Here is an 18,444-nt window from a genome sequence, read left to right as displayed (position 1 = left end):
TTTAAAGAAGATTATACAATCAGATTGTATGTTGCATGGTCATCCTTAGATCTACCAACAGCAATGTAGTGTAAGGGCCTGCCTGATTGGATACAAATTGACTACATGGTTTATATAGCTCCTCATAATACAGTTTTGGCAAATTTAAAGGTAAATGTACAAAGTTTGTACAGTCAGATTGTGGTTGCCATGGTGCTGCACACCAGCTATGATGCAAGCCACTTAAAGGGCTTTAAAAAGATGGGATACAAATCTGACCTAGCACACTGGCAACTGTGATTGTCATCAAGGTGTGCCTTGAATGTGGCATATGCTGGGTATGTGCTAGTAGGCAGAATGCAAATGAAAATACTGCAGAAAAAAAGGTTATGTCTGATTAACGATCTAAAAACATTTGTTGAACCTTTGTTATTTGAATTTTATTTTAGTAAAGTGGGTTTATTTCTTCTTTGAATAACCTATTACTGTATACTTATATTTGGACCAGTATGTGGTTTTAAATGTAGAAAAAATGAAAACACAATATTACCGGCTCCAGAGCTTCCACCTTTATTTGATCCTGAAAAACACAAAATTAATCTTTTCAAAAAGGTTTTCTTATATTCTATGCAGCTGTCTATACAATATACAGATCACTTAAATTAAAGAAAAAGAAAAAAGCAAAGTTATTACCTGCTCCAGGGTTTGTACCCACATTCATTCCTGTAAAACACAAAGAAATGTATATTTTCAAAAAGGTTTTCTTACATTTCATGCAGCTGTCTATAAAATGTACATATCACCTACGTTGAAGAATAAGAAATAAAACAAAGTTATTACCTGCTCCGGAGTTTGTACCCCGGTTCATTCCTGTAAAATTCAAATAAGCTGGTTTATAAAAAGATTTTCCTATAACCAGAGCGGAATTATACTTCCTGTCCTTCCAGTTCAATTGCCCTGTGCTGCCTCCTTCTTATTCCACTTAACGAGGTAGTCTTATTATCCCACTAACAATATCTGATGTAATATGGAGGCTGGATGCAGAAAGTTTGAAAGAACTCGTTTTTCTATTCTGTATCTGGACATCTAGAAACCATGACTAAAAGAATTGGACACCTAGGTTCTGGGTATAGAGGCCCAGAGTAATTGAACTGTAAATACACAGTAAACTGTTCTGGACCTTCTGGACTGCACTGGAAGGCAGAACATCAATTTGGACCTTTCACAATATATTAGCGTTCACTAACTGTTCCTGAGCTATAATAATGACCAGAACACCTCCACAACTATTTCATGCTCATACTGCAGAACCTCATTGTAGCGTTTGCCCAAAGCCAACTTTAAAGCTAGGTTCACACTGGTGCGAATTGAAAGTGGGTTTCCCTGCATCCAATTCGCCTGTCAGGAGCCTGTGACCAACTCTCAATGGAGGCGGTTCACACAGCTCCAGGATAGCTGTGTGTGTCTTCTGGTCCATTTAAGGTCCAAATTCAGCCAAAAATTCAGACCGAATTCGGACCTGAAACGGTGAACGGGAGGCACCGGACCTCCTGCTGCGAGCCGCTCTGCAATTGATTGTGAACCCAGCCTAACAGAAACCCTGCTGTTTCTAACAGGGCTTCATCTCCTATCATAAGCCACTTTCCAAACAGCCATTATCTGTGCTGTGATAGAACACTGCAGAACATCTTAATATTAAGGCTCCATGTACACGGGACGCTGGAAATGGCCGTTTAGGAGCAGTTGGGCGTTTTTTTCAGAAGCCCCTGAACCCATCTACATTTTATCTTATCTGTCCATGTACACCAGGTCGTTTACAGTCATTTGCAGGCAGTTGCGTTCAGGGACTGTTTTTAGAACGCAATTATTTGCGTTCGAACGTGTGTTTCCCGGCGTTTCAAACGCACAAACGCGTCCGAACGCGTCCAAACGCGATGACCCGCGTTTAGCGTTCGCGTTTTTCCATTTTAAAGGGGAATAATTTTTTTGACCTCTAGGAACGCTTCTAAACGCAAACGCCCGCAAACGCCGCTAAACGCGGGTACAAACGCGACCGAACGGACGTTTCAAACGTCCTAAAAATTCCAGCATTCAAAGGGACTTTTAACAGTGTCCCGTGTACATGGAGCCTTAATTTGCATCTTAACTAGCATCAAGACAGACCCTGACAAAACAGATACCCTTTTAATTGAGCTTCGTATATCCCATTAACGAGACCTATTAGGGATTGTGTCTTTTTTATTAGAAATTAACCACTTGACCTCCGAAAGATCCCCCCCCACCCCCTTCTTGACCAGGCCATTTTTTTGTGATACGGCACTGCGTTACGTTAACTGACAATTGCGTGGTCGAACACTGTACCCAAATAAAATGTATGTCCTTTTTTTCCCCCACAAATAGTGCTTTCTTTTAGTGGTATATAAGCACCTCTGCGTTTTTTATTTTTTACTTTTTGCTATAAAACATATCCAATAAAAAAAGTTTAAAAAATAATTTCTTCATCAATTTAGGCCAATATGTATTCTGCTACCTGTTTTTGGTAAAAAAAATCCTAATAAGTGTATATTGATTGGTTTACCTGAATGGTTTCGTATCTACAAACTATGGAATATATTTATGGAATTTTTATTTATTTATTTTTTGATACTAGTAATGGTGGTGATCAGTGACTTATAGCGGGACTGCGATATTGCGGCAGACAATCGGACACTAACTGACACTTTTGAAACTTTGCAGGAACCAGTGACACCAATACAGTGATCAGTGCTAAAAATATGCACTGTCACTGTATTAATGACACTGGCTGGGGAGGAGTTAAACATCTAGCAGGGATCAAAGGGTTAACTGTGTGCCTAGCCAGTGTTTTGTGTACACAGTGTGGTGCTTTCACTAGGGGAAGAGACCGATCCTCATCTCTGCTTTGCAGAGACACAGGATTGTCCCTTTCCCCCTGTCAGAACTGATATAAGCCTTGTTTACATAGAAATATCTCTCACAAGTTTTCTGTGTTTTACTAACAATCGGCAGGTGCCAGAGGACATTGAGTCCCCCGAGACCCAAAGATCTGCTTCTGCTGTGAATTGTCAGCAAGTGGTTAAATAGATAAGCACCCCCATTTTGTGTTTTAAAAGCTCTAATAAAACATTCCATTTTCCAGGCTTAAACAATTAGAACCCTAAAGCAAACATCGACCCAGGCTAACAGTATTAGTGCAGGTTATTTGTCCTATCATAAAATACAATACTGATTATCAGAAAGTATACCTGTAGGCAACATGATTTTTTAGAATACGATAAAAAAACTGTATCTGAGGGAGCGGCAGCTGCATGCTCCTAAACATTTTGACATCCCATTTTTTTAAATAAAATAACAACCATGTTATACTTACATGCTCTGTGCTATGGTTTTACACAGAGCAGCTCTGATCCTCCTCTTCTCGGATCACCTGCTGTCGGTCCTGGCTCTTACCCCCCCTCCCCCCCGTATACCCCCTTGCTATTGCTTGCTTGCTACAGAGCAGGGCTCCCAAGTGTGTGGCCATAAGACACACAAAGCGGGTCTTGGCCCCGCCCCCTGCTCCCTAGTACTGGCTCTGATTGCCAATGGCTCTCACTGCTGACCGATCAATATGGAGCGAGAGAGCCTCAGCACTCGTGCATATTGCTGGATTGAGATCAGACTCAGGTACATATTTAGGGGGGCCTACATGCAGAAGGTTTTTTATCTTGCTTAATTTGCGGCAAACAACCCACCCCCCCGCCCCCGCCAGGTCCTCACTCCCCATCAATGGTTTACAGCTTCCCTATCCTCTCCTCCTGGCCAATCTGGGCTTAAGATCTGCCTCCTGTCCTAATTGGCCGGGAGGAGAAGTTGAAAGACTATTGCGAATATTGATTCGCAAATGTCATAAGTTGGTGGGTTTGGGACGCAGACAACCTTTTTGAAGCCAATTTAAGCCTCAGGCTCTAACCATGTGCTTCCAGAAAAAAAAACCATAATAGAAACCTATGAGTCCGGCGCCCTGCATGGAAATTAGGGGGGCTGCACCCCTTATGAACCAGCCGCTTCTGCTTGCTGTATAGAATGCATTGAGGTAAAATTTATTTTGTCTTTACAACCACTTTAAAGAATACATTGGGATCCTCTCTCCACTATCAGCCTGCTGATTTGACTGTGAAATAAAGAGCAGCAGGCTGATGAGCTTTCAGTCCTGCCACCTCCTCTCCAAACCTTTTAGGGGATTGCAAGCAGCTGATACCAAGTCAAATTCAGGTACTTACACTGACTGCATTTTTACATTTGATACTTGTAATGACTATAGCTTGGAGTTCAGCTTTAAATACAATCCATTACAATAGATTTACTAATTGGAATTATATCTATATATAATTAACACCAAAACTCATTCCTGAAAAGTACAAATATGCAGCTTTTATAAATAAACGTTTATCTTACAAAATTCCACACAGCTGTTTATACATAGTACAGATTTATTATAGACACACGGATAAGGCTGTTTTACCATCTCTAACATGGCAATCCAACAATACACACCTTCAGCAACACAATCTAAACAAATGACACCTTTCCCTTAATTCATGGCACCATGGGAAGGATTATGTAAATAGAACAGGGTGGTTTCACAAACTTTCACACCTTCCCATCATATATTGGACAATTAAAATCTGCCTTGAAACACCCCATGGTAATAGAGTTAAGCAAATTAGTTACTTGGGTGGCTTTATATATTGGGGTAAGTTCCAGGCAAAGGTCTGACTCTGACTCATCAAGTAAGGTGTCAGATCTCTGCAGAGATAACATTGCTTCTCCATATAGATCAAGGGTTCTTCTCTGCAGTATGCAGGAAACATGCTCTTGTACGCAGGCTGTGGCTGATATCGAAATATAACTAAAGCCGCCATGCCTTTAGTAGGATTGTCCAAACATTAAGTTCTGGATGGCTGTAGCAAGCCAATGTCAATTTGCAGTCTGTGGTTTGTTCATTTTCCCCTAAGTACAGTCTGGCTGTCTGTTCTCCCTTTTGTCAGTAGGTGGCACTGTCACTTCTGGTATTAGTGAAAGATCCCACAGTAGATATGGATCATGAATATGCATATCTTTAGCCAGCCAACCACTAAGAGTTTTCCTTGCTAGTGGTCATAGGCGTGCGCAGCCAATTCAATTAGGGTGTGCACCCCAAAGCTCAAACACACGTGTTTGTGTGTGTCTACATATAAATGACCCCAGCACATTTATCTTCCTGCCGACACATTGAAAGGCAAGTGCCTAAAGACTTCTCTTCTGGCAGAGCCAGTAAGAGAGAGATTTTTGCCATCTTCCTGCCAGCACAAAAAGCGATAATTAGGATGTGCCCGGGCACACCTGGCACACCCTGTGTGCACACCTATGCTAGTGGTGTATTATGGGAAAGAGTATAAATACTTATGGCTGACTTTTGCAAGTCTTTCCCCCCCCCTCCCCTTTCCCAGACTCAGGACTGGCGAGGGTGCGTATGATAGAGCTGCTGCTGTAGGCTGGCTAACTCTCCTGCAGAAGATTAGGAAAGAGATTGAGTCCTATGGAGGCTGGCTAACTCTCCTGCAGAAGATTAGGAAACAGATTGAGTCATATGGAGGCTGGCTAACTCTCCTGCAGAAGATTAGGAACAAGATGGAGGCCCATGGAGGTTGGTCAATTTTCCTGGGGATAAATGGTCGCTTATCATACTTTCTGTACAATCTTTGTGCAATCTTTTTTAAATTTGCCAAAAACTATGGAAATTAGATCAAACACAAACAATCCATTCAATTATTCTCAATTAAAGAAAGCCCAAGCACTACAAAGTTGAAGGTAGATCTAAAGGAGATTATATAATCAGATTGTATGTTGTATGGTCATCCTTAGATCTATGAATAGTTGATCAAGATAATGTAAGGGTCTACCTGATTGGATACAAATTGATTGCATTGTTTATGTAGGTCCTCATAATACAGTTTTGGCAAATTTTGAGTTGATTGTACAGTCAGATTGTGGTTGCCATGGTGCTGCACACCAGCTATGAAACCAGCCACTTAAAGGGCTTAAAAGATTGGATAAAAACCGGAAAAAGCACACTGGCAACTGTGATTGTTATGACTAGAAGTGAACCTTGAATGTAGCATACCCTGAGCCGGTGCTAGTATGCTAAAATGCAAACAATGTTACAGTATGTCTAATAAAGGATCTAGTAACCTTTGTTGAACCATTCTTATTTGAACTTTTTTTTTGCAAAGTGGGTTTAGTTATTCTCTCTATATATACTATTACTGTATACTTTTGGAAAAGTACTGTATGTGGTTTAAATGTAGAAAAAACTTAAAACACAATATTACCGGCTCCAGAGTTTCCACCCATATTCATTCCTGTAAAATACAAAAAATGTATCTTTTTCAAAAAGATTTTCTCACATTTCATGCAGCTGTCTATAAAATGTACAGATCATCAATTACATTGAAGAATAAGAAATAAAACAAAGTTATTACCTGCTCCAGGGTTTGTACCCCAGTTCATTCCTGTAAAATACAAATAAGCTGCTTTAGAAAAAGATTTTCCTATAACCAGAGCCAGAACCAGAGCAGAATTATACTTCCTGTCCTTCCAGTTCAATTGCCCTGTGGAGCCTCCTTCTTATTCCACTTAACAAGGTAGTCTTATTATCCCACTAACAATATCTGATGTAATAGTCTCAAAAGGGATACGAAGGCTGGGTGCAGAAAGTTTTTTTATTCTGTATCTATACATCTAGAAACCATGAGTAGAGGAGTTGGACACTTAAAGGTGTAAAGGCAGAAGGTTTTTTTTATCCTTATGCATTCTATGCATTAGGATAAAAAGCCTTCTGTGTGCAGCAGTCTTTCCAGCACCTCCTAATACTTAACTGAGCCCCATCTCTGTCAAGCGATGTCCATGAGTCCCTCGGCCGTCCGGGACTTTCCCTCTTGATTGGCTGAGACACATTGGCTCCCGCGGCTGTCAATCAAAGTAAGTTAGCCAATCAGGAGAGAGAGGGGTGGGGCCGAACAGTAACTCCGTGTCTGAATGGACACACAGAGTTCCAGCTCGGATCGGGTTCCCCCATAGCAAGCTGCTTGCTCTGGGGGCACTCGACGGTAGAGAGGGGCCAGGTGAGTTGAAGAAGGACCCGAGAAGAGGAGGATCCGGACCACTCTGTGCAAAACCAACTGCAAAGAGGAGGTAAGTATAACATGTTTGTTATTTAAAAAAAACAAAAAAAACAAGACTTTACAATCACTTTAAAGTAGAACTTCATCCAAAAGGGGAAGTTACACTTGTTTGGCTCCTCCCCCCTCTACTGCCACTTCCAGTTAGATCACCACATCGATCTGTGCGGAAGTCCTGTCCCCCCTCCTTCCCCCCCACAGCCTACTGGGACACATTACAGGTCCCAGAAGACTGCGGGACCATTCGCTAAATGTAACATGGCTTGCGTAGAAAGAAACCGGATTTGAAGCTGCAAGTCGTCACTGCCTGTTTCCCTTACCTTACCAGCACCTGCGCTCAAAGTTGATTTAATAATCAGCTCGGGTGAGGATATTGCTGAATCCCTAGACAGGTAAATGTCCTTATATTAAAAGTCAGCAGCTATAGTGTTTGTATAGTATTTTTGGGGGAGACTGGAGCTTCTCTTCAAGTTCTAGGTATAGGGACCTAGAGTAATTGAAATTTAAATACATAATAACTGTTCTGGACTGCATTGGGAGGCAGAGCGTCAGCCTTGACCTTTCACAAAATATGGGAGTTGGATGACTGTGTTTATTGCGATATTGTGGATGGTTTATGTGCTTGTTAAAACACATTGTGGTGACTATTTGGTGTGTAACAGGTTAAAGCATGTTACCCTTCATAAAAAAAAAAAAAAGATCCTTTTCCCTTAAAGCATGTTATACAACACAGTGCTTGTGCTGTGTCATTTGGCCCCCTGTAACACCTAAAAAAACCTGGCTGGTTCTGCCAGTTTCTACTCTCCCCCTTGTACACTGACCATGGTGTATCATGGCTGCTGAGCCCTGACACCATGGTCAGTGTATGTGTCTCTGTCATCTGCAGCACTCTGTCCTCCTCTCCCCCATCCCCTCCCTGCCTGTGTGTCTGCTCATCAGTGCCCGCCCTCTCACCTCCTGCTGCTCTCATAATTATTTAAAACGATCTAATCCCCTCTGTAATATATAACTAACTACCCCTGTGCCTGTGTTATAGAAAAAATATGCGATCTGTACCTAAATCTGAGTGGCTCCCGGCGATCACGTGACCGCTCGGCTCTCTCTCTCCTCTCTTCCCCTCCTCCCCGGTAGATGTCATCTGCAGTGTTCGGGCCTGCCCACTGGAGCTTTCACCTGGGCAGAGGAGAGATCTAAGGAGTCAGCTGAGCACCGGGAGCCGCTCTGATTTAGGTACCAATCTGCATATTTTTTCTATAACACAGGCACAGGAGCACTTAGTGTTCTATTACAGAGGGGATTATAATATTTTATATAAGTGGTTTAACAACCACTTTAACTACATAGTTAACTAAACCTAGTGTAGACTGCACTGTATACTTACATAGCCCAGCAAGGTGGATAACACCACTAACAGAGTGATTAAAAAACGTAATTATTTTTAAATCAAAATAACAAACATGTTATTCTTACCTGCTATGTGCCATGGTTTTATGCAGAGCAGCTCTGATCCTCCTCTTCTTGGGTCCCCTGCTGTCGCTCCTGACTCCTCCCCCCTCCAGATACCCCCATAGCAATCCACTTGATATTGAGGCACTTGTGCATGATCGCTCCTGAGCCCTGCTCTGTGTGTCCATAAGACACCAACGCGGGTCTTGGCCCCACCCCCTGCTCCCTGGTACTGTTGGTGTGAAACAGGTTAACTACATAGTTAACTAAACCTAGTGTTGATTGCGCTCAGTCTGCTTGCATCTAGATTGCAGATTATACTTACACAGACCAGGCAGGTGGATAACACCAGTTATAACATCAGTTAAAGTGATTATGAAGCCTAATTTCTTATATTTTATTACTTTTTTATTATTTTTATAATTTGTATTATTAAAATAACAAACATGTTATACTTACATGCTCTTTGCAACAGTTTTACACGGAGCAGCTCCGATACTCTTTTTGGACCCCCTGCTGTTGCTCCTGGCTCCTCCCCCTGTTGAATGCCTTAAGATCAAGCTGCTTGCTATTGGGGCACTTGTGCATGATCACTCCTGAGCCCTGCTCTGTGTCCATAAGACATACAGAGCGAGTCTTGACCCCACTACCTGCTTCCTAGTTCTGGCTCTGATTTACAATAGTGGAAGCCAATGAGGAGCGAGGGAGCCTCATCATTTAGATCAGGCTCAGGTACATATTTAAGGGGGCTGTGGGGGGAGCTGCATGCAGAAGGTTTTTTTTACCTTTCTGCATAGAATATATTAGGGTAAAAACCCTTTACTTTAAGGAATACATTGGTATCCTCTCTACACTATGAGCCTGCTGATTGGACTGTCAAAAAAAGAGCAGCAGATTGATGATGTCACCCCGCTGCTCACTGTACCAGCATGGTATTTGGTAATGCATTTATATACAGTACACCGGATTGGCTTTCAGTCCCGCCCCTTCCTCTCCAAGCCTTTTAGGGAATTGCAAGATGCTGATATGAAGTCAAATTCATGTGCTTACACTAACTGCATTTTTATAATTGATACATTTAATGCATACAACATGGAATTCTGCTTTAAATTCAATACATTGCAATAGATTTCTAATTTAAATTACATATAAATATAAAACTAAATATTACCAGCTCCAGAATTAACACCAAAACCCATTCCTGCAAAAGAAAAATATGCAGCTTTTATAAATGAAAGATTATTTTACAACATTCTACACAACTGCTTATACATTTTACAAATTTATCATACATATATAATGCTTTTTTACTATATCTAACATGGCAATCTGACAATACACACTTTTAGCTATGCAACCTGAACAAATGACGACTTTCCGTTAATGGCACCATGATAAGGCTTATGTAACTAGAACAGTGCAGTTTCACAAACTTTCACACTTCCCATCACATATTGGATAATATATAAAGATGTGCCTTGACACATCCCATGGTAATTGATTTAGGCTGGGTTCACACTGCAAATGGATGCGGCTGACAGCAGGGGTTCAGTGCGTCCCTGTTCTCTGTTAAAGAGAATCAGGCCCAATTTTTTGGCTGGATTCGGACCTGAAACAGAGCCAAAGACACACAGGACCCCTGAGCAAACCACTCCACAGCCGCTCCGGAAATGTGTGAACCGGCTCCATTGAGAGTGGGTCAAAATCTCCTGTTATGTGAATTGGATTCAGGGAAACCCGTATCCAATTCACACTATTGTGAACTATAATTGTCCAGATCTCCTTTCAGAGGATTACTCCTCCACCTCACAATGACTGCACAGCTATTTTGTCCCATCTATCCATATCATACAAGACTGTTTCACATATATTTTCAGTATCGGTCGATATTGTGGTGATTGGTGCATATATGGACTTGGGCTATGTATGAGCAGCTGCTGGTCTTTTCCCCTATCCCCAGGAGTCAACGTTGTATTTTTAATTTTCCTGGGTCTAGCTGACATGTTGTGGTTTTGTCTTTTATATTCAATCAAGGTTTTTCAATAAAGGTTTTGTTTTAATGCTCCGTGTGTCCAATTATCAACCCCTCCTTTCTAGTGTACACCATACCTTTAGGTGTCACATCCCCCTTTTTCTTGTAGCCCTAGTGTGAACCAAGCCTTAAGTCATTAAGTTACTTTGGAGGGTATACATGTATGAGGTATGTTCCTGGCACTCATTAGAACCAAAGAAGCTTCTGGAATAAGCTTCAGACATCTTCAGTATTACAGAACAAGTCCATGTGAATGTGACTTACTACTATTAGCTAATGCAATAATCAATGATACTGTGGAAAAAATAAGAAAAAAAAATGATTACCTGCTCCAGACATTGCTCCCCAATTCTTTCCTGTAAAGTACAGATATGCAGCTTTGATAAAAAGGTCTAATAATCAGGGCCACATTTATACTTTGTCCCACTAGGCCAACCCTGTGTTCAATAAGTAAAAAGCTGACTTGTAAATTATTACCTGTTTGTGAAGGTGCATCCAATTGCTTTCCTGTTAAAAGTAAAAAAGTTGTAAAATCATGACATTCTAAATGTATTTTTGAAATAATAATTAATTAATAAAAAGGTGACCTAGATCATACTAGCAAATGAGCGATAGCTGGCTTATCAAAAAAAAAACAAAAAAAAAAACATCTATCTATGGCCAGCTTAAGATTTTTAACACTTTTTTTATTGATGTACCTTGTATATATTTAGCTGATTTAAAATGTTCAGTTGGGTTTTGACAGTGAACACAGTAAACAATTCCAAGTAAATGAAATATAAACAATTACTGTATATTTGCTTATATTGGAATAATATGAGGTTTTTGATATAAAAAGTTATAAAACAAAATATTACCAGCTCCGAAGTTTTACGCCCATATTCATTCCAATAATATACAAATATTCATTAAAAAATGGTTCTGTTAATCTCTCTTAATAATATTTCACATAGCTGTATGTATACAGATAAATTTTATGAATGTAATGGATAACCATAAAAAGCTATTACCTCCTCCAGATATCTTATCCCAGTTCCCTGTAAAATACAAAATATAAAAAATGTTACTTTGTAGCCAGGACTGGTTTTATACTTCCTGCACCTCTAGTCCAACTGTCCTGTGCAACTCCCCTTCAATTCTGCATGTCTGGCTAGTCTTAGTATTAAACTAGTAAGATCAGACGTCTTGCCACATAAGACAAGCCAAGGTTGGGGGGGGGGGGGGCAGAGAGGCAAAAAAGACAAACTGCTCAGTACTCCTAAAATCAACAATTAGATGAGTGGGGAAGACTGTCAACCTAGTTTGAGGGAAGTTCAGTTCAAGACGTACAGACCTACAGTGGGTGAACTGCAAATACATAGTAAACTATTCCAGCAACAAAAATGCACAAACTGTGCCCCCCAGTACCATCAGCAATGAGGACCTGCAGGATAGCTTTGGCAGGCAGGATAGCAGTCTGGAACCATAGAAGAGTGGAAAAAGTTGTCACTTTAAAATGGATGTAAACCCCATTTATGAAATCTGACCTGGGCACATGTATCTGTAGTGTCACTGTGTACTTATCTCTCTCCAAAGCTTTAAGTCCTGTGTATTTCTGCTGCTCCATTCTTCTGTTATCAGCATTATAGCTTCTGACAAGTTGTCCGACAAAGGAGATAAAAGCAGCTGAAAATTTGTGTCAGGGAAGGAACTTAGAGACAGATAAGCAGAGAGCGTGTCTATTCACAACACAGCTCTGCAAGTTTCTTCATTCTTCTGCCTAAGTGGAAAGGGGGGGGGGTGGCTTTCCTCCAATCAGCTCACACACAGTTTATGCCTAGACTCCCCTCCCACTGATACAACAAGAAAAAAAATTCTAACAAGATGTGCACATTCTAAATAATATAGAAAGCTGAAGACAGCAGATAATTATGTAAAACCTATGTAGGGAGATTTGTCTCCTCTCTGTGTATCATCTGAGGCTGTTCACTTCACTGGGTATATGTGAGGGTTTACATCCAATTTAATCTTATAGCAGTTCAGTTTAAGGTGTACAAACCTAGAGTGGATGAACTAAAAATACATAGTAAACTATTTCAGCAACAAAAACACTAACTGTATGTTTGCCTTTAAAGTAAAACTCAACCCTCAACTTAATTATTAGTATTAAAAATGTCCCCCCCCCAACACCTTTATCACTTGATCCCCCGTGTCAGTCAGTGGTGGCTGCATGGAAGGGGAGAAAGCTCTTGGCAGTGGCTGGAAATTCTGGGAGCAGAGATGTCACCCATAGGCTTCCATTTACCAGCCAATGTCGAGCATTTCCTCCTCTTCCCTGCAGCCGCCTCTGGCTGAGACAGGGGAGCTTGATCACGTGTCCGGACTGGAGCAGGCTGAAAATAGGTAAGTATGCACATCTCTTTTACACAGATTAGTCAGCATAGGTGTTAGGAGGATGGAGAATACATTTTTAAAACTGATTAGGCTTGGGTTGGAATTCTACTTTATTACATTTAATGAAAACAAACTGGAGTTCAGCTTTAATTCAATTATTGTAGATTTCTAATTAGAATTAAATATAAAATAAAGAACTAAAGATTACCAGCTCCGGAATTAACACCGAAACCCATTTCTGCAAAATACAAATATGACACTTTCATAAACAAAAGACTATCTTACAACATTCCACATGGCTGCTTATATATTGTACATATTTATAATACACATATAATGCTGTTTAACATCTCTACCATGGCAGTCTGACAATACATACCTTTGATCATGCAACCCAAACAAATTACACCTTTCCTTTAACTAAATAAATAGAACAGAGTGGTTTTGCAAACTTTCACACTTTGCATCATGTATTGGACAATCAAGATACGCCCTGACATATCCCACGATTAACTGAGTTACTTGGGTGGCTATAAATTTTGGGGTATGTTTTGACACTCATTAGAACTAAAGAATGTTGCCTTGGGAGGAGTTTATGTGTAATCTCCATTAGCTACTGTAAGGGAGGGAGGAGAGGGGTAAGATAGCTCCACCAATCAGTATGGCCCTAAGCAAGTCTATGAGAGTTAGGTATATATTAGTTAAGTGTTGGAGGAGAGAAGTCTCTGAGAACCAGCAGACTAGAAGGAATCTCCTGTAAGCATGGTAACTATGGAATATACAGTACCTCTTGTACTTATATCTAAATGCCTGTCCTATGTGTTGGCTGTCTGGCTGTTTGTATCTTCATGTTTTGAGTATCATACTCTGTATTTGTTCCTTTAACCTAGGATTTTCTTCCTTTTCTGTACTATAGATAGATTGCTGTGTATTAGTTTAGGCCTCCTTGCTATTTACCTATGAATTTCTGTTGTTGTGTTAAAGCTTTCACTCATGGTCAAAGAACTCTCATTTAACCCAAACCATTTCTGAGATACAAGAAATCTCAAAATATAACTTATGGGTAACAAGAAGCTGCATAAATAAGCGGCAAAACCTCTTCAGCATTACAGAACACGTCCAGTTAAATGCGACTTACTACTATCAGCTAATGTAAACAATCAATGAAACTGGAAAGAAAAAAATAAATGATTACCTGCTCCAGACTTTGTTCCTCTATTCATTCCTGTAAAGTATAGATATACAGCATTAAAAAAAGGTCTGATAACCAGGGTCACAATGTATACTTTTTGTCCCATTAGGCTGAAAGCCCTCAGTTGTAAATTACCTGTTTGGGAGGGTACATCCAATTGCGTTCCTGGTAAAAGTATAAAATCTGTATGATTATGACATTCCAATGTATTTTTGATCTAATAATGAATGAATTAAAAGGTGACCAAAGGCTCATTAACAAGCACCCATCAATGAGTGTACACTAAATGACAGTGGACCATTCTGGTGTAAATAGGCCCTACGGATCTGAACACTTTTTTGTACTGATACACCTGGTTTGCATTAAGTTGATTTAAAGCCTTTATTTGTAATTGCTTTAAACTGGAGCAAGTTAGAGATTAGTGTGCCCACATCCCAAAATCAATACATACAACAAGAAAAACCCTGTGGATGGGACTTTTAAGGGCAATAGGTAGACAAAAGTATACATTTAAAAAAAATATGGGGAAATACAGAGAAAGAGAAAAAAGGAAAAATGTCTCAAAAAAATATGAAGTTTATTACATGAAACATGAAAAACAATCACATGAATCCAGAGAGACCCCCGGAGTAGTTAAAACAATGTAATGCGGTTACACAATATCATACATAACACCTGACAGTGGAGAAGAGCATATTCTGAAAAACATAGACAGCTGAAATCCAACGCGTTTCGAAAATGGTGAGGTCAAATTCTTCCTCAGGGGTGTATATGAGCATAGCTATGTACAGAAGTCTCCAATCACAGATGCTCAGATGTTTAGAATGAAACAACCGCATATTTAAAAGAACCAAGCCAGAGTATTTCATACAAGGCTGAAATCAGTCAGTACCAGAGCGGGCCACAGGCCAGGATCCAGATGACCCCTAGCGTCCACAAGGGGCATGAGTGAGAGACCTCCAATTGTCTCTGGATTATCTGCAAAGTACTTCATACACGATGCAGAGGGGTTTATTGTGCAAGGTGATCCACAGACCAGTACCAGAAGGGAGGCCAATGCAGTATATAGCTCATAAGACCTGGTTTAAAGAAGCTCACCAGCCCGTGACCACACTCTCGGCAGAGTATACATTGTGACCCTGGTTATCAGACCTTTTTTTTTTTTTTTTTGAGAAATGTTTCCTTTTTTCTCTTTCTCTGTATTTCCCCATATTTTTAAAAATGTATACTTTTGTCTACCTATTGCCCTTAAAAGTCCCATCCAGAGGGTTTTTCTTGTTGTATAAAGCCTTTATTTGGGTTTTAACAGTGAACACATTAACGTGGAACTTAACTGTATTTGAGCACCACAAACTAAAAATGCCATTAATATAGAATTTACTTTCTGGAATTCATCTGCCCTTTGCTCTGGCATGCAGGCAGCAGGGTGTGCTTAGTTGGGAAAACCCTTCCCACACTCCTCTAGTTGGAAGAAAAAAATGCCCATGAAGACTCCTAGGACGTATGACATTATTTTTGCCTGGGCGTGGACAGAGAACACCGGAAGTGATGTTACAACCATCACGGGCGGTTTAGCCTGAGCCAGCGCTGGACCTTTTTATCCTTAAATGTGAGTTGGTAATGCTGTTTGCTTTAATTAAGTATTTAACTTGCTACACTATGAGAGCTGCCTTTCTATCCCTCCATATGTGCTTATGAGGACAAGCAATCCGTAATATTCCAGACATTACCAGCCAGTGATAGGGCTGACCAAATACACTTTGGGTACAGACGTTTGAGGAAATCTGGTGGTAGAACATTAGTACAACCACTTATGGATTAATTTCTACTACGAGTCTTATCCAAGAAATACTGAAGTTTGCTGCTAGAGAGCACTTTGGTGCCAGTTGATCACACTGGTGAAGGGACACTGGCGGATCGATCCCCCTCTGAGAAAAAGGGAGTCCGTCTGGCGGACTCCGTGTGTGAAAGAGCCCTAATGTGTCACTGCTGAATTTTCTCTCAAGGTCACATATTTCAGCTGCCTTCTTAGGGTAGCGCTACACTTATTAATTTTATTTTTACTTTTTACCGCCTCGGATAAGCGCTTGAGTGCTAGCAGCGACCCCTTTTTTATCACATCTTATCCCACTTTTTTTGTCCTTCATATAGTGATAGCATGAGAGTCTTCTATTTATTTATTTTTGCCTAGGCCAAAAGTCAGGAGACAACTTAAGAATTGTAAAAAGTATAAAACAAATAAATATAATATACAGTACCTTCTTATCTATTTATTAATGCTAGCAGCATAATAATTAAAATAGTTAATTTTAAATAAGAGTCTAGTTTAACCATTCCAAGTAAATTAAATATAATCTGTTACTGTAGATGTGTTTACATTGAAAAAATCTGTAGTTAGAGGTACAGAAATGTAAAACAAAATATTACCAGCTCCAAAGTTTCCACCCATATTCATTCCTGTAATATATAAATATGCATTAAAAAATGATTCCGCTATAATATTTCATACAGCTGCTTATACATTATTACAGTATGATACACATTAGGCTTTTTAACATCTCTACCATGGCATTTTAACAATACACACCTTTGACAATGAAACTTGAACAAATGACACCTTTCCCTAATCCAAGGCACCATGGGAAGGATTATATAAATAGAACAGGGTGGTTTCACAAGTGTAGCACCCTCTAGTGTGCTAGATTGGATGTACAGAATAAGTTGTAATGTAGGTAAATTTGGCTTGGCTGAGAACAAGGCCGGGATTGAATCTGGGTCAGGGCTGAGTGACTTAGGGAGGCAGGGTCACTTAGTAAGCAGCACCTCTGGTGACTCCCCCTGCTTTTTTGAACCTTGGAGAAGCTTCCAGAGGCAGTGGGGTGGGGTCTAGGAGGAGCTGCTTTGAATGTTGATGAGGGCTCCAGCCAATCCCCAGCAGAATGGGCTGGTAGGGGGTATGGGTCCTGCCAGCAGGGGCAGTCAGGTGGAAGATGGAGTGCTGAGGAGGCTGTCAGTGGCCCTTGAGGATGCCCCCTAGTCTGGGGGGGGGGGACTTTGGGCCTAGGGCTCATTTGCTGGAGGGACTCTCTACAACACACGGAGGAATTCTTCCTGGAGGTATGGGAGCAAGTGAGAGGATATCAGGGGAAAGTCACCACATCCAGGAGATCCCCTGAGAAGTCAGCCAGGTGGGCTGGTGAGTGTGCAGTCAGGGAGGACTGTGGGAAGAGTGTAAGTCTGGGATCACTGTGCTGGAGAATTTGGCCAGGAAGGCTAGTAAAAGAGGCAGCTGTAGCCAGGAAGCCTGGAAGTGCCTGAAGAGGTGGTGCTGGGATCAGTAGCCACAGGGATGTATGCTGGACACTGACTTTTTGGCTACACATCAAGGGGCCTTGGGTTCCTGCCTGTAATGGTTAATACTCTAAAATCTAACTGTGGTTTTAGATGTAAAAGTATATGTATGTAAACACTAAATGTTCAAATGGGCTTTAATGGTGAACACATTAATCTATTCCAACTAAATGAAATATGATCCAATTCTGTAGATGTATTTACAAAGGATTAGTACGTGGTTTTAGATTTAGAAAGGTATGAAACAAAATATTACCAGCTCCGAAGTTTACCCCCATATTTATTCCTGTAACATACAAATATGCTGCGTTGAAAACAGTTCTTACAATATTTCATACAGCTGCTTATACATTGTAAAATATAACTAAAACAAAGCTATTACCTCCTCCAGAGATCATATCCCGGTTGCCTGTAAAATACAAATAGGCAGATTTGAGAAAAGTTTATGTTGTATCCAGGGCTGGAATTATACTTTCTGACCCTCTAGTCGAGGGGGTATGCAAACTATGGCCCTCCAGTTGTTCAGGAACTACAATCCCCATCATGCCTGGTCATGTCTGTGAATGTCAGAGTTTTACAATGCCTAATGGGATGTGTAGTTCTGCAACAGCTGGAGGGCCATAGTTTGAGGATCCCTGCTCTAGTCCGACTACCCTGTGCAGCTGCCTTCCTATTCCACATGTTTGGCTAGTCTTAGTATTAAACCAGCAAGAAAATACATCATAGCCACAGAAGACTCACTAAGACTGGGAGAGGCAGGTTGCTCAAATCTGTCAGATCCCGGGAATAGGTGCAGAAGACCCATATTACCGTGTTAGAGACTGAACTGTAAAAGAAAAGCACCAGATTGA

At 40.6% G+C, this 18,444-nt stretch overlaps 1 protein-coding gene across 1 annotated transcript in view; it reads right to left on the bottom strand.

Moving 5' to 3' along the window:
• Window positions 1-461: 461 nt before the first annotated feature.
• The window catches only part of LOC309561659 (uncharacterized protein), a gene marked incomplete at both ends in the record, with an annotated part of 129,981 nt that continues 111,998 nt past the window's right edge, over window positions 462-18,444 (bottom strand). The window contains 10 exons of the mRNA XM_082265652.1: window positions 462-559; window positions 673-702; window positions 820-849; window positions 6,351-6,380; window positions 6,501-6,530; window positions 9,817-9,846; window positions 11,155-11,184; window positions 11,688-11,714; window positions 14,246-14,275; window positions 17,976-18,002. Of these exons, the coding sequence (XP_082121778.1) occupies window positions 462-559; window positions 673-702; window positions 820-849; window positions 6,351-6,380; window positions 6,501-6,530; window positions 9,817-9,846; window positions 11,155-11,184; window positions 11,688-11,714; window positions 14,246-14,275; window positions 17,976-18,002 (362 nt within the window). The remainder of the gene's footprint in view (window positions 560-672; window positions 703-819; window positions 850-6,350; window positions 6,381-6,500; window positions 6,531-9,816; window positions 9,847-11,154; window positions 11,185-11,687; window positions 11,715-14,245; window positions 14,276-17,975; window positions 18,003-18,444) is intronic.

The sequence above is a fragment of the Pelophylax lessonae genome (assembly GCF_965119305.1).
Source record: "Pelophylax lessonae genome assembly, chromosome: 8".
Classification (NCBI taxonomy): Eukaryota; Metazoa; Chordata; class Amphibia; order Anura; family Ranidae; genus Pelophylax; species Pelophylax lessonae.
The sequence above is the reverse complement of the archived record's forward strand: the minus strand, read 5'-3'. Positions and strand labels throughout refer to the sequence as shown.